Source organism: Lissotriton vulgaris, chromosome 7, assembly GCF_964263255.1.
Source record: "Lissotriton vulgaris chromosome 7, aLisVul1.2, whole genome shotgun sequence".
NCBI lineage: Eukaryota > Metazoa > Chordata > Amphibia > Caudata > Salamandridae > Lissotriton > Lissotriton vulgaris.
Genome location: NC_141695.1, coordinates 533,209,181 through 533,234,399, shown reverse-complemented (window position 1 = coordinate 533,234,399; position 25,219 = coordinate 533,209,181). Strand labels below are relative to the sequence as shown.

Sequence of the window (25,219 nt, the reverse complement as noted above, 5' to 3'; positions counted from 1 at the left end):
CACAAAAATTTTGTATAGTAAAGAACCTAGAATCATTGATAAATTCGAGTTAACGGTGTTTGTACAGTCTTACTTTAGACTGAAATGGGACTTTATGCTTAATGCAATGTTGATCACTGAGGTATCTGCATTGGAGAAATCGCATAAGTTGGTCAGTGTGGCGGTTAAAGCACGGACCCTCGTGGTCACAATCTAGTACTAACAGTGAGCTGGTACTTACTGTTAAAAGCTGTAAGTCTAGAGTAGAAAAATCAAACATTATTTGTCTAAGCAGTTGAATTATGCTTTAAAGCTACTTTTAGCACCCATCCACTTTTGCATTCATGCTTTTTGCTGCTGTTTTTAAAGTTACCTTTAACTTCGGTCTGATTTATTCTTACTAGGTAGGAATATTATAAAATGTACAATTTACCATATATTTTTTTAAATTCCTTGGAAGGAGTAGGAGACGCCATCTCAAAAAAATATTGTAAAAGCGTATAAAACTTCTTTGCAGTTCGGAGAAATGCTACTCACTTAGTGTACTCCAAAATGGGCCGTTCACTGCACATTTTCAAAAATTAATTTAAGGAGACTGTCCTTTCCCTTAAAAAGGCGTATTTTAATAATTTCCAGTTCAGACCAATGTTAATAGAAGAGAGGCCTTAATCCCTTTACATCGAAGTCCACATCTTCTTTTGAAGGTTTGACAAATATTCCTTGGGCAATTTACATTGCAAACATTATCATTGCCAGCATGGTCTTCAGAAATACCTTGGAGGACAACTGCCAAACTCACCTTAAAGTTGTCTTTACATTCTGTTGAATTGTCTAATTGGTAAGGTTTACATATGTTGGTAACTCAAATTCCTCAAATATTCACTAGCGTTCCATTGTTTAAAACAAGGGCTAGGGGTTGCACGTGCATTTTCTCCCTATGACCCCACAAACGCTTCGGACATGCCTGACTGGAGAAGGGAAGAAACAACACCCAACAAGAACTTAACTTGGTAAAATATATATTTATTTGTTCATACAAAGAAATAGTATGAATTATCAGAATTGCATTTCCCTAGAAACATCTTTCTCTGTGTAAAATTAATTTGTGTCATACATACCACAAAATACTTGCTGTACATTTTTCATATATATATATATTTATATATATGTATATATTTTTTAGAAACTTGCTATTCTAGAGTACCAGGTTACAGAGAACACATCACTAATAAAGTTTGTTTTTAATACTGGGCTGATTAAAACTCAGCCATAATTACAGCCGTGAGAAATCTAACCACACCTCTATGTCTTCCTTGGAGAATAAAAAGAAAATGATTATAGTGCTTTCTCGGACAGGAAAATGAAGAGTCTCTCAGGCACTCCTTAATGAGCGGTTAAGAAGCAAGTGTGGGGCTTACAGGGGGCATTGGAATTGGCCCTGGGTTGGCATGGCAAAAGACAAAGTTGCAGACAACGAACATATAACTTTTTACTACACCAACAATCATGCTCAAGTGAGACAACAAAATAGCCCACAATCGCCGAAAACCAAAAGTGAACTAAGTCTACACTATTATCAGTTCAAAATGTTCATAGCTGGGGTGTTGAAAAAAGTGGAGTAACTAAGTCAGACAAGGGAACACTAATCCAGTCCTGATTTGTAATTGAACTTCCCCATGCAATTTACCAGTGAACATCACACTCACTTCATCAGCCCGGCAGTATCTCTCAAATACTGCGCTCCAGTCTGCTCGATGTGCAGACAGTCGGTAGCAGCAGTGGCCCGTGCAGGTGAGAGCAGTGGGGGGGATGGGGAGGCGGTGGGTCGACAGACGACAATGAGGGAAAATTAAATATTTATTTAATTTTCCCTCGTCTGCTGAGTCCCCCCCACCCTGCCCACCGCTCTTACCTGCATGGGCCGCTTCTAGCAAGTAGTAACTCACCAAATGTCCTGACTGTTCCTTCAAGGAAGCCTGCACTGCAATGCCTCAGATTGTTCTAGAAATATAAACATTGGTGGAACGTTCTAAACTGTTACAGAAAAGCATCTATTGCTGTAAGGTTTCCTTTGATTATTCGCTATTAGAGCAGCCGAATAAAAACTGAGATTTGTCAAATCACCATATTGGCTGAAGGCAGCGCCCGACATATACTTAGAATAACACAACAAAATGAGCTGCTTTTCTTCATCTTTGCGCCAGCTATCTTCATAAATATATGCCGTTATCGCATTAAGTCGAACATCTAACAGAATCTATTGGTCAAAAAAGGCAAGAGACGTCCATTTCTGCTTACTTTAAAATGTACTTAGGGCGAAAAATCAAAGGAAGCCATCTGTTTTTTTGTTTTTTTTTTAGAGGGGTGAGCTTAGCTGGCCCCACTTGAGGACAGGAAATAAAGCCTGGGCTAGCCAAGTTAGGTGCATCCTGCAATAAGAAGATATTCTCCATAAGCATCTTTCAATCTCTGGATACAGATATAGACTCTACTGCATCAGAACCGGTAATGGAGGTGTCTGAGTTGCTATAATCGATTTGCACTGAGGAACCTAAAATAAATCTCAGCCTTACATGCACAATTATTTTAATTTTTACTTTGTGGTCTTTTATTGACAAATATAGTCATTAAAGAAGGTTAATTTTGTAAAAAAGTAATAATCTTCTTTATCAGTAAAAGCAGACCCATTTATTGGGAAAAGGACCATCTCCAAACCGGTTAATATCCCTGAAAAGCCAGTAGGGTTGGACAGAACTAGGGAGAAAGCCCATTCTGTGTGTAGCTCTGCCCCGGTCCTATCAACCTGGGAGAGCTCACCTGTGGCAAAGAAGCCAGTCATCTCAAACATAACTTCTTGAGGAGGGAGAGTGGGGGGGCTAGTGCCCTGGTTCGTATATGAGCCCTTTGACTTTCATGGAAGAAAAGTTGGTTAATCCGTGGAATACGTCATTCCTACCCAAGGACAAACACGTGGAACTTGGAGATAACTGCAGAGGAACAGTGTTTATACAAAATATGGATGTTGGGAAATTTGAGGCGCTTTGTTTGGTGTTCTGGTCAGCACTGAAGATACGTTCAGCGACGGAAGGAACCAAAAATCTCCCAGATTAAGATTGATCCATTGTAGCATTTAATCCATTTTACTTTAGCGACTGGCACCAAATTCACACCTTCAAATCTCTAGCTGGCCTAGAGACCAGCAGGTTTCTAGTGTGAGCTAAAAAGTAAACTCTAAAACACTAGCATAATCATCAAAACACCCCAACCATGATTCTTCAGACTTGTAATGTTATTGGGAGATTTTCTTTTTTGTTGCTTGACCCAGTTCAATAAAATCCTCCTGTGAATTACAGGACTCTTTGTTGAATATTTCCTTATCTCTGCAAGAAATAAAGAAGCAAGAGGCAACAGAGTGCGGCGATTCCTTGTTCAATACCAGCCACCCTCTACAGGGAACCCTACACAGGCCTCTACACCACGAGTCACCAGCATAACCCAGCTAGATAATCAAAATGACAAAGCACACAATTCTCCCCATAGGGTGTCTAGGCACTTTACAAAGCATATAACAGAGCAAACTCTTTATTACCCAACATACTCATCCTCAAAAAAGGATGTATAAGGCGGAGTCATCCAAACCTGCTGGGATTTGAGCCTGTTAAATACAGGTTGCAAACACATCACTGCAACAAGCACATTATCCTGGTCAGCTATCCTTTTTACAGGTCTAATGGCTGTTACGTACCAATGGCTTTAAATGTAATGGTATACTTTCAAACATTAGATAGAACAAATTTCAGATAAGTAAACAAAAACTACTAACGGACAGTCATATTTGTGGTTTTATTACATGGAAGTACTTCCCTGTTCTGTGCAGAGAACATTCTTTTATTTTTTTTCCTGTCGCAGAAACCCACCTTTTTTACATTTACAAACTTGATTGATGCTCGAGAAATCCACTCAGTCAATAAGAAGGAGTGCTCAAGAGCAGCCAACCAAATAGAAATGAGGATTTACTGCAACAGGGTTCCATATACATTGAAACTGGCATAACATCTCACTCTGTCCACACCAACAGAGGACATTTTGTAAATATGAGGTTTCAACATATTCGGTTGTTCTAAGGCATATGAGGTAACAAGCGGGCTTAACATTCTGCCAAGGAGCTGCTTATCTTTAGCAAGGTCTTCTTGGTGTAACTACTTCCTGAAAATCTTTTCTGTATCCTCTCCCATTACACACAATTAGACAATGAAAACAGAAGCAGGAGCAATAAACAGGATGCACTTGGCAGCACAGAAGTCAGCCAGTAAGGAATCAGATTAGCTGTACATGGGCGGTCCAGGAGACCCGGTCTACAAAGCAGATAAGGGTCTCTGGAGAGTCCTAGTACAACTAAAATGAGTTATTAGAAGGCCAAATACCCGTAATTAAAAAAAAAGGTTAAAAAAAGAAAACAATTGTGCTTTTTTCTTATTAAATATGTCCTTTGTCCAGGCATTTGGAAGCACCATCAGTTTCAAAACTGGCAAAGAAATGACACGTAAACATGGTGGAATGATAACAAGTCGTGGGATAAAAACTCTGTGTGGTTAGGCAGCTCAGTGAATTAATTGCTTCAGAATTAAAAATAAATTATTATAAAATAGATTTCTGTACATTTTACAGACATATATATATTTATCTATATATATATTTAGATAATAACTTCATGTGGTAGTACACTGCCAGTCTCAATCCCAGCCAAAGTTGTGTCCGGTCATTTGGTAAAATTTCAGATTAAACGGTCTGTAGAACTCCCGCAGTCTCTGTACCACTTCCTGGTCAATGTTCGGATGGGTTCTACCCTTCGTTTTGCCCAGACAATGAGGCTTGCTACTCCCTTCAGCCTTTTTCAGACATGGGAAGCCCTTAGTCTTGTTGAAATAGAAGTGTTTGTCTGTAATGATCCTCTTGAGGCCCAAGAAGTCCTGCACACGGCCAAGTTCTCCCGACGGATCGGTGATGAGCCGCTCACCGCTCACAAAGAGGATCTGGTTCATGGGGAAATACTGGAGCCAGTTCTCCAGGTGTTTGGCATAGATGCCAATCTGAATGGCACTCCACGAGGTGTCTATGAGGCCTGTAGTCCTATTTTTGAATGTCAGGTTCTCAAAGGTGGGGATGTCTGGCCGTTTGGACAAAGTCTGGGTGTAGTCTGAAATCGCTCTTGTCACAGGGTCTCTGACCACCACAATGAGCTTTGCGTCCTTAGACATGGCCGAGATTCGAGCCGGTGCCTCCTTAGTTACAAAGTAGCTTGGTGTTTTCTCCATGGTGATCTGTCCATCTAGGGTCCTTGGCATTAGGTCCCTGTTAGAAAAACAATGAAAGGAGAGATTATTAAGATTGTAGTAAAAAAGCCAACATTGAAAAATTATTAGCAAGAATGGCCTTAATTGGGAACAATACATGTCATTTTATATCATTAAAAATCCAAATATTCTGAAAAACACCAAATACATGCTTCAGAAATACAGAAGGTCAAACCCAAAAAGAAAGAAACTGGCATATGTAAACACATCAAGACAAGTACATGTGCATCAGGATAATTTTGGCAAATAAAGACATTATCCAATTAAAAATATAGTAATTACTATAAAAGGTTTGCGACATTCAACAGCTCCCTTATTTGCTCAAATTTCACAAATAATACACAATTGTTCCCAATGGAGAATTGGAATTTTACAAACGTAATGTATTTGGTATTGAGCGAGTATTGAAAATTTAGGTTTAAAGTCCATGTTTTGGTGTGCTGTGACTTACAAGCTACAAAATACAAGCACACTAATACCTGGAAAAAAGTAAAAGTGCACCAATGGGCTGAGGTTTTTCTGCCCCTAATACAGAATATCATGAGAAATTTTCCATTGTGAGTCAATTTTCTTTTATAGGAAAGTGTTCATATTTTTGATATTCGTTTCCATGTTCAATCCAAGATAGTCTTTTTTTTATTGCAGTTCCCTCCAAGAAAACATTTTTTAGTGTGATAAAATTCTAAAAGTGAACAAAAAGCAGTCAATGCTTAATAAGATGGTAACAATCTTTGCAAAATATCCAAGCCTCAGCAGCAAAAATCTAGGTTTGATCTGAGATGTGAACTTAGATTGCATGAAGAGGCAATTCAATTTCAACAAGAGAACTTTGTGTCTGAAATATTAATTTAGAGGCCCTCCTGCCACCAGTGTTTACACTTGCTTCTTTTCTGTTAATATGGAAGGCATCGTGCCTGGGATGGTGTTAATCTTTTGATGTTTGCTGCATGACATATGCCTGACTCTGGCCCTTCAGAATCACCCAGAAGCAAGAGACTTCCCAATGTTGGTACATTTTAGAGCAGTCCACGATCAGTTGAGGCGGAGGAAGAAAGGGGTCTGAGGGAGGAAAGCTAAAACGAGGCCTGTAGAGAGGTTCTCGCATTTTCAAAGCGACCTCAAGCAGAGTAAAGGGCAGGTGCTTAGAGGGAGAGCAGACATTCTTGAGATCAAAGGCTGGGAAAAGGCTGATTTTAGCTTCAGAACCATGGCTGGACACGGGCAATAAAGAATGGCGGACAGTAAAAAGAAAAAGAGTTTAGACAACTTCAGTGTCTGGTGCATACTGATGTGCACTACAGAATGATGGAGCTCACTTACCCACGCACGTAAACTCTGGTACATACTGACCTGCTCTACAGAACTCTGGCACATACCCGGCCCATGCCACAGAACTCCAGTACATACTGGGCCGCATTAGAGAACTGTGGTGCATACTCAGGCACTCTGGAAAACTTTGGTGTATATTGACCCACACTCAGGGGCGTAATGAAGGCCCTGCGATGCTTGGATTCTGCGTTGCTTGGCTGGGGCCCTCCATACTGGAGCCAAATTGTAAAAAAAGCCTCTGCATATCTGTGGTTTATGGAGTCTCAGGGGCCCCTCGCCACCTACTGCAGGAGGGCCTCATCATCTTGCATTACACCACTGTCTGTGGAGGGACTACTGATACAAAATGGGCGACAGAGAACTCTGATACAAAATGTCTTGCAGAAGAGAACTAAAGTGCTTTAAATAGAAATCTAGAGGGGCAGGTAACTTCAGACTACCCGTTTGCTCCACAGAAGTGCTGGTACTCTTCTATTAAATGTATTGCAGCAGTGCAGAAAAGTGAAAATACTTACCTTACCGGCTGCCACCTCTTGTCCTTCCTTCTTGCCACAACACAGAAACAGGAAGCACCCAGGCTTCCAGACTCCCCTAGCCAATCATGACGCTGCAGATTGTTCCAAGGTTCGGCGCTCAGACGGGGACTGGGGGCCTTTGCATGTTCTACACCCAGGCTGTGCCTTACAGCCGGTGGAGAACATTCAAAGTGCGCATGACTGTTTGGCCAGCCCAAGACAGCCGCCCAAACCGCCATGTGCACTTGAAGGGTGCCTACCAGCCCTCCCCTGCTCGGTGGGCAGCCCCACACCTACAGAGCCGCTTGGGAAAAATAAAACGATAACATGGCGTTATCATTTTATTTTTCTTGTGGGGCGACGCTCCTCCGCCTTAGCAGAGGAGCCGCCCCTGCGGGAACTTTGTATGTGACAATACCTGCCCATTTAACGTACTGGCGGTACATGCAGCTCTGGAGCAAGCCGGTCCACTTCAGGACAAACTGGCACGCACTGGGAAAGGTCTGAGAGAAGGCTGAAACTGGCACCCAATGGAGCGCACCCCACTAGAACGGAGGTGCGCTGACGAGACTGGACTCTTAATAGGATGGAAGGAAAAACAATTTGCACTTGTGACAAAAGGAAGCAGGTTATGCTACGTGAGCATCCGGCGTCCGCAGGTGCACTTGGGGGGTGGATGCGTGGGGAGAAAGAAAAAGAGGGGACAACATTGGTGAGATATAGAAACTTACAACTGAGAAGGATTAGGGTCTGGGAGTGTAATTATGGAGTTTATTTACAACAGACCTGTGTCTTTAATTTCTTTGAAATCAACTTCCACGCTGTTTCTGAGATGGTTCTTAAAGTAAGTGTTACACGCTTCTTGCAGGAGTATTTTTAGAGTAGCCATTTCTGATCTCATGTCTCCAGACCCTGATGGGAGAGTGTGTGAGGAGCCGTAGCACGGGAGGGGCTCCCTCCCTCCCTCCCATGATGTGCTGGGCACGCGTGTCCGCTTGCAGCCCAGCGGGTGAGCCGCGGCATTAAGCCTAACGAGGGATTGCCCTACTTTACTCGTTAGCCACTTAGAAGCCTTAAACGCCTTTCCCTAAGTAAGTAACTGGTTCTCAGGTTGTTTCTAAACGTAAATACAATCCGGGGTGGGAGAAAACGGCCGCCGCAAAGTCACGGAACACCTCCGTGCACCACAACCTGCGAGGGACAGCTGGCGGCGCTAATCCAATCGTGGGATCTAATTTTTCTGCACAGTTTATCTAGCGACACATCTCGAGTCAAGGGGTAGATGCTGTGGGGAAGGTGGGAGGGCAGTGGGAGAGGGGAGACAAGCTGCAGCCACTGGTTGTAGAAAAAGATTTGAGGGCACCGATGCCGTGGGCCAAACGATAACCACCGGGCACCATGGTCCCTTCTCATGTGTGCCACCTACAGACGTGCCTAGTGTCCCGATGTAGCAATGGACCATCAACTTCGAGCGAGGAGAGTGCATAGGGTTAAGAATCTAGGACAGGCAGCAGGGGTCTCAGATGAAACGTGGCTACTTGGCAGCTCAGAGGGACACATGCCAGCAAATTAATTTTCCAACTCTAGGTCTATCGAGATCTTGCACTGCCCCATCTGAAGCACAAGAATCTTGAGCTGACCCAGTTTCTTCTTTGCATTCTGGTATTTGTAGTTCCAAACTTTACATAGAAATGGTTGAGAACCCCATACACCAGTAATGATAATGAATTACTGTGACTGGCTAGGAGTAAGATGCCTTAAAAGCATTGCCAAGAGATGGTGGCAAACAATTCTGTATTGGGAAAACATGTGCACACATTAAGCAACCAGGAAAGCTTTAATACAAGGCACGTGCAAAACTACCACAGTGCCTGGAAGCTGCAAGCAGTCCAAAATTCTGCGGCCAGACTACTGTGCCAGTTACCTAGAAAGGCCTTTATCTCAGCCCCTTGCGACCTTCATTGGCTTAGGATGGAAAATCGCACTAAATTTAAAGCCCTATGCTATATGCGTAGGATTAAATCAGGTGCAGCGTCACAGTATCTCAGTGCCTTGGTAACCCTGTACCTCCCTATGCGTCTTCTTCGATCCTCTACCCAGGCAAAGTTTCAAGTCCCCAGGATCAAACGAGTACGTATGGGTGGGTCAGTCTTTTGTTTACTTAGCTCTTTCCCTGTGGAATTCACTCCCCTTACAACTCCGGCATGAAACTATTTATTACAAATTCCGCAAAGACCTAAAAACGTGGTTATTTAACCAATAGGGTTTCTCTTTTTTTTCTTGCTTGGGTCCGATGGCGCCGGGAAACCTCCGGGTAGCTGTGCGTCGTAGAAATTTAATAATAATAATAATCCCTTTCCGTGATATAAACAGCGTAGCCAGCATCCCATCACAGCAGCACCCTTATGTTTGGACGTTTTAATGAGGGTTCCTGAAGTGAAACTAGCCGGTGTGCGCCTGGAGTAACAGGTTTCCCAAAGTATGGCCCAGTCAATCAAAGTAAAAGCATTATTTACCATGAACACCTCTTAAAATGCTCTGTGCTATGGGGTGGATGGATCAGACGAGCCAACGTAGATATGCAAGATCGGGTTTTTTCTATTGATAAATGATGGATAGCACACAACGTTCTTTAGTGACCAGCAACTGCAAGGAGTCTGGAACCCTCGCCAAGAAATGACAGCGCTGAGGTTCATTGGTAAAGTGATCGCAACAAGACATAGAACACCTTCCCCCTGACCAGAGGGAGGATCCAACCCCCTGATGCATCTTCTCAAGCAAACGCAAAGATGTAAGAAATTAAAGCTTGTGTATTTTAAAGGACGCTTTTAACTCTTTCATTCATTTGATTGAAGCTGTTCTTTCACGAAATCTATGAAAAGCAAGCATATTTGGGAGCACCGCCTTAGTGGCATTTCAGGCAAGCAGCTGCCTAGGAAAATCTGCAACTGGTAACAATAGAACAGAGTAAGCTACATGGCAGGCTAATAAAAAGTAATAGGGGCAGAGTCAGTCACGTGACAGATAACCTCTGACTGTTCTTTACCTGAGGAAGCTGACACAGACACACACACACTTCTTAGATATTCTCTTCACTGCATAGAGCCATGGAATAAAGCCCCTCACCCCTTTAAAAAAACAGCAAACAGAGTATCAAACCTGTCCTCCCAGGCAAGGCTAACTGACAAGGACTTGAAAGGGCTCTACAGGAGCCTCGTCGAGTCCTTTGAACTGCCAGGTCTACCTGCATTGTCGACCCCACGCCCTGAGCAGCTGATCTTTGTAGTCTATTTTCCTTCCAGACATCAAAGAGTTGTGAGCGTTTTATTTTTCGGTAAACAGAATGTGCAAAAGGAAGAGATTCTTCTCAAGTACACTTAACAAGTGTCTGCTGGGAGGGCCTGAGAAGTTCCCTCCCACCCCAGCAGACCTGAGGACTGCCTCCCAAGTAGGCCTTAGTCAGGAGTAGGACTCGATTCTGCCTGGGCACAAGTAGGCCTCAATAAGGCCCGATCAGAAGTAGGCCTCAATTAGGAGCGATCTGAAGTAGGCCTCAATTAGGAGCGATCAGAAGTAGGGCTCAATAAGGCGAGATCATAAGTAGGCCTCAATTAGGAGCGATCAGAAGTAGGGCTCAATAAGGCCCGATCAGAAGTAGACCTCAATAAGGCCCGATCAGAAGTAGGCCTCAATAAGGCCAGATCAGAAGTAGGCCTCAATAATGCCCGATCAGAAGTAGGCCTCAATAAGGCCCGATCAGAAGTAGGCCTCAATTAGACCCGATCAGAAGTAACTTTCAAACCTTCAGTCATATGCAGGCAGACCTTACTCAGAAGGCGGCCTCAAGTTAATCTAAGTCAGAACAACAACCTAAGTAGGTCTCAGCTAAAAGTAGGTCCCAAGCATGCCTCAGTTAGTGGTAAAACTTGAATAATTACAAATGAAGTGGGCCTCAGCAGTGCACCCCTTCAAAATACACTTTAACAGGTAAGCAGCGTGATGTTTGACAATGGCACTCCACACTTTGAACATTTCCCGTCGACTAGCAAGTACAAGATAACTCTCCAAGAGTGCTATGTACAGGTCGCATATACAATGCAGTGTTTTTTTGCACTGAGAACAAACACCAGACAAGAAGGTATTGTTGACTAGAGAAGCCAATAATGAAGTAGCTTATATGTGCTCACTGCACTGCTTTTTCAGAGGCGCACTGCACCAAAGTTTACACCTGAAGCAAATACCGCCCATTCCCTTGACCACTCGTAAAAAAAAGCAAAAGGAAATGTGTCCCTACTACTCTCCGCTTGAGGGACAATACCACAAATCGTAGGTGAAATCGTTGACTATTTTAAAGGACGTTTCTCTCAAAAGATATTAAAACAAACATAAGACGCACATTAGGAAACATCGTATAAAGGTAACTTTGAAAGGGTAAATAATCCTGGCTAGGTGTATAGTATAGGTTGGTGTAAGGTACTGTATATCAAACCAGTGGCATTAAATACGCTAGTGTGGGAGAGATTCCAAATGCAAGTAAATAAAGTAATAAAACACTAAAGGAGAGAATTTTAATTGGGGGAATTCTGCCTGGTGGTGGTCAGCCTGGAAGCCCTGGCATTCCAGAATTACCTCACCAGTTATCCAGGTTTCAAGAAAACAATTCAATGAGTATCAGGGGCTACCACAGGCATTAAAGCAGCGAGTTTATAAAAAATATTTGGAAATGGGAAAATGCCTATCTGTAAAGCTTTTTATGATGTTTTCCACTGGTTTTTTTTTTTCTTTTTTTTTTTTGAGTGATGGGTTTTGGTTGTTTGTAGGGTTTGCTTCTCCTAAAAATGATTCATGAATATGGGTAGTTACATTGTTTGCTCTCCTAATTCACCCCTGTTTTAAAAGGGCAGTTTACACGTCTGTGCTCTGACATGCTTCACGCTGATGACCACTACTAAGGAATCAGGTGCGCATTATCAGTTCTCACATATTTTGTAAACGTATTTAAATATTTTAGGAAAAGTGACGCCACATTTCTAGAAAGCAAAGAGCATTTCATTTCAAAAAGTTATTTGTAAAAAGTAATTTTGGCATTTAAGTATTTAAGTGAAAATCATATTCGATATCCGTGCATATATTTTTCTGCAAAAAAGAGCCACTGTGGTTCATTTTCATCCAACTAGCGTGTTTACATCAATGGAAGTTCAGAGCATGTGTGGTTAACAGTTTTTTGGTCTCAATAATCGTTGACTCCTGTGCCCAAAACTCCAAAGTGCTGCAGTTTTACCCAATGTTATAATTTTGAGACAGATCTCTCCTAAAGCTGGTCTGTTCAGAATAATTTGAACTATCATGAAACGTACTGCTCACTGGCAGAGAGAGGTTACTCACTCCATGCCTATAATGTCTACTCCCCTCTTGACTGAGGCTGAGAGTACTGATCTCCTCTGTACGAAGAATACTCACAGAAGGCCAAACAAGCTGTTGCAGCTTCACATGTTAATGCGCCTGCTGCTGGACTTCAAGTCAGAACTTCACGGGGACTTCAGAACGTTCACTTTGTTTGCATTGCCCACTGTGTTATGAATCATGGCAGGAGTGACATACGTGGGTTTCTCATAGTGGAGTACATTTCTGTTGTAGTGGATACCCAAGGACTTATTTACAAGCGCCTTGCATCGCCTCACTTTTTCCCCCCATATAAAAAGTGATGCACCAGCGGCGCAAGGGCCTTGTAAATAAGCCCCCCAGAGCCTTCACATCAGCAGCCCTGGACGCCTCATATCATCACAGCATAGAGAGAGGTCTGGGCCGCACAGTTCAGTAAATAGAGAGACATGGAGGTCACACACCAACATGGCGTCAGCGTTGTAAGCAGAACAGTTGTGTTTTCTCTTCTACCCTAAAGCGGCCGAGGGAAGGTGCCTCGGGGATGTTCGAGGGTAGATCAGGGGCGCAGCCTGCAGCTGAGCATAGTCTGTCTTCTCTGCTTTTACAGATTAACTAGGGACCACTGGGAAGTTGGTAGGGGGATCCGAACAGATAGGTTTGTAGTGTGTGTTTATTTTCAGACAATGCATGTTGCTGGGCCCTCTCCCCCTTATAGGTGAGGAAGAGTTTTGAATTTACAGTGAGACAAAGAGGAGTTCAGAGACCCGGTACGGAACTTCCAACTTTTAGAATTGTGTGATATCTATATTTTGAAAGTTCACAATTCTACCCTCATACCTACTTCACAAATTCACTATTCCCGTCACATCCGCAGTCTGTATTGCTGGTGCTTTAACCACATAGCGCGGGAAATTAAGCTATTTCATATGTAAGGCCATTCTGTAGAGATAGAATTCCACTATCAGATATAGTGATTCTAGTAAGTATATATTACTATGAATAGGCACGCGGGATATTTACGACAACAAAATCAGTACATTCAACGTTTAGAATTACCATGCATAATAATACGATCCTCTTTGGCTGGCAGAGTACCCTTGTTGAATTGGCTCTCGAAGCCTGGTCGCCCTGGTCTAGTGACAGCAGGGTAGACTGCACCCGCCCCCCCCTCCTCCCCCCTCCCCCCTCCCCCCCTGCCTTTCAGAGGCAGCGCCACAAATGACGCGAGTTCCTTCAGACCGCCTCTGTTCTCACGTGTACCACGGCGCAGACCGGCCCTGCAGGACCCGCCACGCGGATGTGGATAAATGTTCATTACAACACTAATTACAGAGCAGGTGAGTAATTAGAGGGCCGGCACTAGCGCTGCAGCCCTCCGCAGAGACCGGCTTGCACTTGAAGTCTGAGAGTGAGGGCGGGGCAGCGAGACCACCCCGTCTAGGACGACCCATTAGTGAAGAGAGAAGGGGGGGAGAAGGAGCTCGAGGCAGTGGTCCAAACCAGGAGTGTAGAGATGAGGGCTGGAGGCAGAACTTGGATTCCAGGTGCCACACAACCCCCCCCCTGCCTGCCCCAGCCCCCTCCTCTCCACCCGCCGCACTAGGAGGATACAGGAAGCCTGATCTGCATTGAAATTAGAGAGGGAGTTTCGAGATAGTATTGTAAGCACCAGACCACGGATGCGGAAGTACCTATGAGGTGCACCGGAAGTATAACGTGACGGCAGTGTGTGTACCTGGCCAGGGTGGAGCAGTCCCCAAAGAGGCAGTGCCAATACATAGCGAGGGCTGCACTGGCCAGGTAGCGGTGGTACTGCTAAAGTAAAGGGTAAGGGGTAAAGATAGAAGAGAGGCGTGTTTGGGATTTTGAAAGGGGGCACATGTGTGAATGCACAGTTGCTGCCCAATTTGTAGAGTAGCTCATATTTTATCTTTATTGGTCAAAAATATATTGTGCTAATTTGTGTCCTAGAACTAAAAAAATAGGGGTACATCCCCACATCAATCATATGCATCACACTTCGAAAGAAAAAAGCATGAGCTGGCCTTACACGGACCCACCCTTTACTCTCTAGGTTACACGTAGACATCTAGAACGGTCTGCTTTAGTCCTATGCTCTGTTCCAATACCTATTCATGCAAGCAACGTCAAGGGGTCAACAACCAGGGGATGAGGTTAAAGGGGTGTCTGCATCTCAAGGTGCAAGTATCCACCAGGGCAATGTCCCATACATGGACTATTTCACCAATAGAGTACCAAGAAAAAATCTAAATAAAAAGAAAGAAGCGCCCTACTTTCCTTTTTTCAATTTTGAATGTAGGTTTCAAGGACCATTTTCAGAAAGGACCCATATTGGCAAGACAGTTCAGAGAGATAATACCTTGATACTACCTTTGCTACTGAGAGCAAAAGTACTGCAAAGCTGCAGCCATTATCTGTAAGAGCAGCATGACAAAGGAAAAGGAAATCGTCTTTACAACTTCTTTACCATGTAATGAATTTACTACCCATGCCTTTACCATGCAGGTATTTTTTTTAAATAACAATTATTATGTTCATTAAAAAAAGGAGTGGGTGAGGGTAGAGGGAGGTAGATGCAGGTAAAGGGAGGTAAGGGTAAATTTAGGGTTTGGGGGAGTGGAAAAGGGAGGTAAGGGTAGTTTTAGGGATGGGCAGTGGTAAAAGGAGGTATGGGTAATTGTAGGGTTATGGGGTGGATAATGGTAAAGGGTAGAAAGGGTAATTTTAGGGTTTAAAAGGTGGGTCGTGGTAAAAGGAGGTTAGGAGTAAATTAAAAACATGGGGGGTTTTGGAGAGTATCCCCCCAAAAGAAAAACAAATGTAAATATATTGTGGGATTCCTCGCATCCCCCAAAATATAACTATATATACTTACCTTATATATGCTTAACATGCGTTGTAAAGGCATGCTTAGTAAAGACATCTGCGTGGTAAAGGGTGAGTGGAAAAAACATGCTCTGTGAAGGCATAAATTCCAAAGAAGATATTAAAATCTGAGCTAGTTCGGTTTTATGGACTGTTGGTGGTGTTTACGGTACAGTCAAGAGTGCAGTGCCTGACATTACAAGTGGTGAGGTCAGCAGCATGCGTGACCTTTGAGTGTCGAAGTGGTGCCAAAGGAGGATTCTTAAGATATAGGACAACAAACACACACTATTCTCAGCCCTGGAATGACACCGATTGTGCACAAACTGGAGCCTTAGCCCTAAAAATACCCACCAAAGCTTGCAGGGCGGGTTCGGGATGGTGGGTTTGCATTCCTGGCGGCGCAAAGGCCTGTTTGCTGTTCTTTGGCCGCAGGACGGCTCCAGCCTGCCCCTCTGAAAAAGAAAGTGGCACATGTTCTCCTTGTCAATCGCGGCCTTTCACCCACCTGTAGTGTCCGAGCATGGACACGTTCTAGTGTTCCTAAGTGATGTAAGACACTTTACACACACCCACCACAGACGTCATGGTGTCACATGACGCTGCCAATAAAAGAGGCCGAGCGCACGTGCTCGAGGCCATTCCCACTACCCCTAACTGGTGTCTGTGTCCACGTTATTGCTGCTCCTGCGACATGCGGGCCTAGGGCCCTCCACCACTTTACACTGGCGACGAGGTCGGTAGTGCAGCCCATGCGTGCCACTACCCGATAAAGGAAAAGGGGAAGAGAGCTGCCCGCCTAGAGGGCATCCCCTGCAGCAGGGCGCAGCGCGCCGAGAAGCCGGTGGGCACGTCGGAGCCCCGCAGTGACTGGGAGCCACACAGCAAGCCGACCGGAGCCCACCCGCGTCGACCGCCACCAACGAGTGCCACCAAGCAACAGCGGACCGCCCAGAGCCCACCTGCGACGGCCGCGTGGCTGATACCCCCACCGGAGAGGTGCACGGGCCGGGCGGAGCCCACCCGCCACGACCGCGACAAAGCATCTGGCCCGCCGGCCGAAGGTGAGCCCCAGGGGCGAAGTGCCCGCCATGAACTGTGCCCAATTATAAGCAGGACCAGCGGAGCCTACCCGCGGCCTGCCCGAGTCGTCCCCTGCCCCCGCCGCGTGTGTGCTTAGAAGCGGCGGGGCACAGAGACTGAAGACGGCGTGGGAGAGTGCGGCCGGACCCGCAACTAACTGACTTAACGAGGGGGAGGGTGCGGAGTAGCTAACCGCCTCCCGACCCCCCTCGCAGTGTGATCCGGGCCAGCGGAGCCCACCCGTGGCCCGCCGGTAGCGCCCCAGCAACAGGAAGTATCAGCAGCACCAGCGGAGCCCACCCGCGGCCTGCCAGCGGCACCCCAGCGTGTGAGGACACTGCAGAGCCAGCGGAGCCTACCCGCGGCCTGCGAGAATCATGGCAGGTCTCCGCCGCGCAGCGTGTGCAAGAAGCTGCTGCGGCGGGAGACCGGAGAGCGGGGCCTGCAGGGTCGGACAATCACCACCAGCATAAGCAGAGCCGGCGGAGCCTACCCGCGGCCTGCCTCAAGCACGCCCCTGCCCAGGGAGGAGTGACTGGAGCGCCGCGCTCCCCGCCGGAGGGAAGCCTCATCAACACCCCCCCCCCGCGTGAGGACTGCCGAGGCTGCCGCGGGAGGGGAGGGAGAAGGAGGAAGCGCCTACATGTGCCCCCACCTCGAGAGCAAAGAGCCTGTAGGCGCCAGCGCCGCCAGAACAAATCTTAAACTGTGGGCAAAAGTAACGTTACAAGGAAGCATCGGCACCCCCCCCCCCCCTGCCCGCGCGAGGACTGCGGAAAGCTGCCGCGGGCCGGGAGGGCTGAGGAAAGTAAAGGCATGACAGGCGCCGGCAACAGGAGTGTGCCCCCACCTCCTCGTTGCCCCGGCAGGACAATAAAGTGCCTGTAAGCGGCCAACGCCGCCGAAATTAACTGACTGTGCCCCAGGGACACTGGCTGCCAAAAACACTCATAAAGAGAGAAAGTGAAAGTGCCGGTGCACCCGGCAAGAACATGAACATGTGCCCCTTGTGCCCCTCTGCAGCAAGCAATCAACTGTGAGGCGCCTATGCCTTTCTGCCCCCAAAAGTGAAAAGGAAAGAGACTCACCGAGAGGACAGTCTGAGACAGGTTCCCAGCAGCAGCTCCAGCTCCAGCCCCAGCCCCCTGTGCACTGAGGAAGAGACAGTAGAGTGTACACCAGGGGAAGACAAGAGTCACAAGATAGGCTGCTACTAAATCCAGCATCACTGCCACCCGGTGGCCAAAAGGAAAAGCGCACCTGCCACCAGGACAAATAAAACAAGCATTGCACACACAAATAAATCAGCAGCAGCAAGGGGCAACAGACTGAGTAGCGCCCCCAAGGAAAGCATCTGAACTCCCGCAGCAAGGAAGTGCGCAACAGCGCAGAAGACACCCACACACACTAGCAAGGAGTCGCCGGCTGACACTTCCAACGCGACGTGGGAAGAGGCGCGAACGTCTCACTCAACATCCAAACACTGACGTCTGGAGGAAACAACTGCCAAGCACTGGAAGAACGTCCAGGGAAAAGACTGCCGCGATCAAAGGACGGAGAGAGCAGCGACGCCTTGTGGCCACAGGCGCTCACCGCAGCATCAACTACTCCCGCCAACGGTCCAAAGCAGCAAGTACCCGACGTCAGCCAAAACAGCAGGCACCTGACGTCAACCAAAGCAGCAAGTATCCAAAGCCAGCCAAAGCTGCAAGTACCCAAAGTCAGCCAAAGCAACAAGTACCCAACGACACGCAACAGGTGTTCAAGAGCCCTGAACAGTAAGTGCGCAGATAACGCGCCACGTGGCAACGCACAGCCACCGCAAGGTGTAAGAAGAGCGCAGGCAGCGCCACCGCGCAGAACAATTATCCCGCACGACCACACGACGTGGCGCCTCCCAGAATATGATCCGCAAAATGATCGCCCATCAAGCGCTGACCCACGATGGGTCCCCAAACAAAGAAATAGTTAAAGCGCAAAGTCCGAAAGGACGACCGAAGATAACCTGCCAGGCATCGGCAGAAGTGGACCGCCAAACGGTCCAGGACGTTCAACCAAGACAAGGTCTACGGACGTGGACCACGAACGTCACCAACCAGAACCAAGGGAAGAGAGTTCGCGACACCAACTCTGGTTGCTGAGGAAGAAGGAGAAAGTGTCTCCGATGGAGACAAGACCTGGGGTACACATGCAGCGGGCGCGCCCTGCATGGAGGAGCCAGGTCAGGAGAGAAGTTACAAGATCGGACCAAGTAATGTCGCGAAGCAGAAGGAAGAAAAGGAGAGATCTGAGTGGCATGTCTGCCGCCGCAAAAGGAAGGAAGAAAAGGAGAGATCTGAGTGGCACGTCTGCCACCGTGAAATGGAAAGAAGAAAAGGAGAGATCAGAGTGGCACGTCTGCCACTGTCAGAGTGGAAGGAAGTATACCCACGTTGGCCTGTTGCCACAGTTAAGAGTGGAAGGAGAAGTCAGTGCGAAGCAACGTCCCCACAGTGACCCAACCAAGAAAAGGGAGAGGAGTGCAGGAAGACCTTTCACACTCCCGAAGAGATAGAAGGCGACAAGTGCCAGGACAACGGTGCAACGAGCACAAGGCCGGAAGAACACCAGTGGCAAAGAAGACCAGGCCGGAAGAACACCAGTGGCAAAGACCAGCTGATCTGAACGACGATGTTTCCGCACACCCAGGATCTGTGGAGAGGAGCAAGCGAGACCGTTTGTGAGATCCACCTCTGGGGTCACACGGACACTGCACAATGCCAGCCGTGGTGGCCCAGGGGCAGAGGCCTCCGGGACAACAGTCCCCGCGACGAGAGATGGTCATCCAACGCCCATCCGAAAGTTCGGGGGAGGGCGAAGACATCGCAAGCAAAGACAGAAACCAACAGCTACCTTGAGACGAGGCTGGGGAATCTGAGGTGAGGCACATCGTCTCCTCCATACCCCCACTGACGGCGGCGTTAGAGCAACTGATGTGGCACATCCAGCCCAGTGCGAGTCTAAGAAAAGAGGACCTCAAGGATATCCCGTGGCAGGGGAACACCAACGAGAGAAGTCATCCTAGTGAGAGGGATGCCTTTCAACAGATCTGACTTTTGCTAAGTAAGACAAAGACCACGAGTGAAACCAAGGCAGAGACCGGCATGTGAACATTGTTCCACGGCGAACAATAAGAACTCTAACTGCACCCGTTGCCACGGAAGTCAACAAAAGAAAGACTGGGAGAACCACTTGGTTGCAGAGTCGTCAACAGACTGTTTCCATCGAGCACCCCAAACCGGTGCCACTGTGAACTGATGTTCCCCGCAACAGATTGAACATCATCTGCGATTCCAAGCAGCGGCGGATGGAAAGACACTGCGGAAGCTGAACACTTTACTGCATCCTGATACATGTTATTTCCCCACAGGTTGATTTCTGAATGTGGGTCTTTGCAATTAAAAAAAGGGAGGGATGTAGTGTCCGAGCATGGACACGTTCTAGTGTTCCTAAGTGATGTAAGACACTTTACACACACCCACCACAGACGTCATGGTGTCACATGACGCTGCCAATAAAAGAGGCCGAGCGCACGTGCTCGAGGCCATTCCCACTACCCCTAACTGGTGTCTGTGTCCACGTTATTGCTGCTCCTGCGACATGCGGGCCTAGGGCCCTCCACCACTTTACACCACCGTCGCCAGCCAGCATGCAGGCCAGGTCACCGGAGGAGAAAGGTCACGAGCATCCGACAGGCCTTGATGGCTCTTTCCAACAAAGTTGGTGGTCTCTGCCCACTTCAAAGTGAGCAGGTGAGCAGGTGCACCCAGTGGCAGCCGGAACATTTACCGAGGGCGGGGGGCAAACTCATTCACACATGCGCACACACACACACCCACACCCATTCACAACACTCACTCACAATTCACATACATTATCGCATGGATGCACCAAACATAAAAAAATAAAAGGGCTTTTCGGTTGCGAGCCCTAAAACACATAAAAACTTACATTCATTCACTGTAGAGAAGGAAGCCTCAGAGGTCCCAGGAGGGATAAGACTGCTCTCACTGGCTGACCTAAAGTCCAGCAGTGGCCGGTGCAGGTAAGTGGGAGAGGGGGATGCCGACTGACGACGGAATAGGGCAAATTAAATAAATAAATAACTCCCGCCCACAGCGCCCCCACCCATAGCGCCCAACTCAACCGCGCTTACCTGCACTGGCCGCTGCTGCTAAAGTCAGCCAATGAGGGAAGGCAGCAGTTCATTACTTGTCACAGAGTGGGATGGGATGGGGGCAGGGGGGGTACAGTGAGACTGCTGACCCCACCCCACTCTGTGATGAGGTGTCAGTGATTGATACTCGGCCCTGGGCACTTCAGAGCTTAAAACTGAACTGCCCAGGTCTGAGGCAATCAGTGACGCCCCGCCTCATCACGAGGGGGAGGGCCTCGAGGCACTGAGGAGGTCAGGCACACATGGTTGTGAAATTAGGCTGGCAAAGTTCAGCTCAGGCAGTCAGGAGCATGAGCATTTAGGGCATTACTAGCTCCTGGCTGCCTGACCTGGACAAGAAGAGTGCCTGTCAGGCTGACCCCTTGTGGGGGGAAAGATGGTGGTGTAGCCCCTCAGCCCATGTGGATGTGCCGCGGCTCGGTGCCCCCTCAATCATAGATAAAATGCTGCTGATCGGTAATAATACCCAGTAACACCATTAGGGGACATTTGTACTGCTTTGTGAGGTTACATAACTGACCCCTGTTTTTCTATAGAATGTACTCTTGGGAATAAAGGAATGATAGGAATACGACCTCCCATAGTCTTCAGCTGGCTCCTCTTTCTATTCCACTAAATATTCTTTTTTTCTTTGCACACATTATGAGCATCCTTGTGTGCGCCATTCTCCTCATTAAAGATGGCCGCCCGCCCCGATTGTCTGGAGATTGTTAATGTACAAGTAAGTGCCTTTGCTGAGTCTAGATAGCTCTTATAAATCAGATACCACAATCATCTTTTTAAATATCAAACACGTTTTAAAATAAAGCCTCCTTTGCCACATCACTATATTCAATTCCACTTCGTATTCAAAATAGTTCAGAAATTCCCCAACCCATCACCCAGGCCCCACCCTCTGTGTGCCACATCAATCCCAAACCACACGGTCAGAAATTTTGGGTTGCTTTCGTGCCAGTCATAAACCTTCTATGTTATGCCGCAGAGCATCGCCCCATCAGAGGAAGACCGAAGCCTAGCCACAATCCGCGACCGCCAAAAAGCATGGCTTCCTTAGAACAGACGGTCAACGAATGTGAGTTGCAGCAATTCGACAGGCAAGGGGGTAGCTACCATCTGAATGGTTTTTAGCCAAGGACATGTTGAGGAGGCCTTAACAAGGCATGATCAATAATGGATAACAGACCTAAAGTAACCACACCAGCAAAATGCAACAGTGTGTTGCTAATCACTGGAACGATTGATGTACTGACTCAACACAAATTGGTGCCCTGTTATGAGGCTTTGTGCTCTTGCTGCACAGGAGTTATTCTATGTGCCAGATCAAATGAGTTTTGCAGTCTTTGTACAACTACTTGTGGGAGAGCCATTCCTGTTATGTCATTAATGCAGCCCATGCTTACAAAACCACCACCGAACCTGCAGGTTTTAAGTGATGCAAATTGCTTGTGCCTTAATTGGGAGACCAATGAAAATTAGGGCTAAAAAATCACTAAACTCCAGTTAAAGAGATCCTACGAATCTAGGTCTCTAAAACAAAATTGATGGGATAAAAAAGTGAGGACACATCATGATAAACAGAGTTGTCTATTGAAACTATTGTACAAGGTACTACAGCTTCCCATTCCGTAACAGTGCATAGTGATGGCACTGCATAAAATTAACTCCACAAACAAAAGAGTTTTTTATAAAAATTTAAAAAAAACATTTTCATAAAATACACGCCATAGACCAAATAACCTGCCACGTGGGGAAGGCTAAGAGTACATCACAGCAGGGACACCTCGAAATGCTCTGCCTTATAAGGTTTAAAAAAGAACAAAAGTTAGTTTACAGCTGTCCAAAAAACTGTTCTATGACAACCCTGTTTATTTTCTGTCTGTCGTGGCTTAATCATGCTTAGCTATCACATTAGGTAAAAGGCAACTATAGAGTGACCCGTGGACAAGTAGAAGCCAAGGGCAGGAAAACATGATTCCCTGAATAAATATTTTGGAATGAGACATTGTGCTTTTACAGCTGCTCTGTCCAACTGTGCTCTGGGGTTCTCTCTGGAACCAGGTCTCCTCTGGAGGTTTTTTTTGTCTGCAGATATTGAGTCACTGTGGTGGCTCAGGAGTCCTTGTCTGACGTTCTGTGCCTTCTCGGGACTGTTAAAGGCAGAGACACGTTAAGGCAAGGGCAAAGTGGGCTCTGGCCCAGGGCCCCAGCCTTTCAGGGGGCCCCCTGATAGACCCAGCTGTGTTGTGCAGAGAGCCATGCCCTGGTGACCTTGAATAATTCTTAAACAGATTGTTTTTCTTTTAGTTCTAAACAAGACCTCACATTTGAGAAATGGGAGTGTGTCACAGAAATTTGTAGTAATATTAGTGAGCTGCTGCAATATTGAAAACACACATCACTATTCCTGAATATTAGATGTAAACACATTTAGAATTTGTTCGAATGTGCCTGTGGACTCTTAGTTACCTGGCCAAAGAAGGCACGAAAGATCTAAAATTGGATCATAAATCAAAAACTTTTCCAAACAAGGGCCTCTAAAACACATTTGGCTCTAGGTCCCCGAAATCCTTTAAATGTCCCTGGTTAAAGGTGCAAACCCCAAAACCTTTTCAGGTGATTAAAAGAGAAGTCTACAGTGTTCCTTAGTCGCCGGAAACTCTCCGGCACAGCTCGCCGAACACAGACTTCCAAACACAGAAGTCTTCGCTAAGGAGCACAAGCCAGGCTAAGGAGCTCCTTTCCACGTAAATATGGGATAATCCTATAAAAGAAAGCTAAATATTAATTACTGCAGAACAAACAGGGCTGCGCTGAAGAGTAATCCTTGGATTTGAGCCAGAGGCAGAAATTGGGAACTTAGCTTCTGCAATAGAAGCAATTGCTTAAGTTAAGTACACTTCAGTGGCTCAAAGTGAATACAAATGGGTTTAGTTTACATGTTACTTTAACAGGATAAAAAAATCCCTGCAGAATGTGTAAAGAACAGCGGCGCTACCGCCTGCTCCACTTGTTGTGTTAAGTTCTCCTCTAGATCTCTTTAAACTGTGTCACGTGCACTTGGATCATTACAAATATCCACCCAAAAAAAATCTAAAAAAGGAGAAATCTAGTAGCAACATTTAAAAAACGTAACAAATTCTATAGGGCACGCATCCTAAAATAAGGAACTTATACTGCACGTAATTATTGATTTTATACTATTGAACTTGATGTATGTTTTAGTTCACTGGATAGAATGCTTTATAAGCTGAAACATTCTAAATTGTAGAAACTTATTTTTTCAGGTCTGGGTTTTGACAGCCCGGTTGTCAAACAAATCTACTATTTACCACATGCACACTATTGGCTTAGTTTTGGGCCAGGATTTTGACAGCTGAGCTGTCAAACAGACCTATTTCTTACTCTCTGCACATTGTGGACTTTGACCTTTTCAAATAGCCTCTTTCAGCCAGTGGTTTGATACTATGTGACCCATGTCTTGGCTCAGACCAGTGGAGCAGTTAATTCTCACTTAAATCTATTTGCTGTTTGGGGTATCATTCCACCTCCAATAGAGTGCTAGCATTAAACTGCACGAGGGACTACTCTGCAGCTCTGGCCCTGTCTGTCCACTCCTGCTGGTTCCTTCCTGTATGTCTCACTCAAATGCACTAATGGTGAACGTGTTTGCCCATTAGATCCAGATCTCTTGGTTTTGCCAATGCTTTTTTCAACTGGCACTATTCATGTTGACCGCAATAGAAAGACTGCAGAAGCTAAAGAGAAAACAATGTCACATTGCTGTGAATGCTGGTGATCCAAGACCAGAGAAAAATATCAGAATTAGTTGGCGGACTGTTGGCATTATAGCTGGAATTTAGATGTACATTAATGGTGGGAGTTCATTTTTATTCTTAATGGCATTGTTGCAGGGCCAAACTCAATTTAAAACAAAGCATTAAAATGTAACCAACGTTTTTAAATTGTTACAATCCACGTTTCTTTCAATTTTCTCCACCACATGGTCAGGTTGGCAAGGAAAAGCACGGATCCTGCTGTCCAGTGTTGTAACGAGCCTCCAAACTTACTGTTGTGGATCACAGATGAAGGCGTAGATGGGATGACGTGAAGGTAGGTTAAAAACAAATGTTGTTTCAAAGTATTTCAACTGAACAGATTAAAGTTTTTAGCAAAACCCCCCAAAAATGCATGGTGTAGACTAACTTTCTACGTTTTTTGGAAGCTGTTTTAGTCAGCCTACATCTGTTCCGATTTGAGGCAGGAGCATTGCTGCATGGGTAAGCAGTATTTGAAAATGTTGGTTTGATTTTTGTTAATTTACCTATAACGTAACCTCTATAGGGTATAAGCCCACTCAAAGGATTTGTTGAATAGGCACACTGTCCATGCTTGAAAGGCATAAGTGGTATCATTCTATTTTCTTTCAGCCATGAGCTCCAGTGAGAGACACCTCTATGAATTACTCCCAAACA

At 46.1% G+C, this 25,219-nt stretch overlaps 1 protein-coding gene across 1 annotated transcript in view; it reads right to left on the bottom strand.

Moving 5' to 3' along the window:
- Positions 1-981: 981 nt before the first annotated feature.
- The window catches only part of LOC147701992 (heparan sulfate glucosamine 3-O-sulfotransferase 3B1-like), a 51,927-nt gene continuing 27,689 nt past the window's right edge, over positions 982-25,219 (bottom strand). Inside the window, exon 2 of the mRNA XM_086930610.1 lies at positions 982-5,331. Within this exon, the coding sequence (XP_086786736.1) occupies positions 4,713-5,331 (619 nt within the window). The 3' untranslated portion in view covers positions 982-4,712. The remainder of the gene's footprint in view (positions 5,332-25,219) is intronic.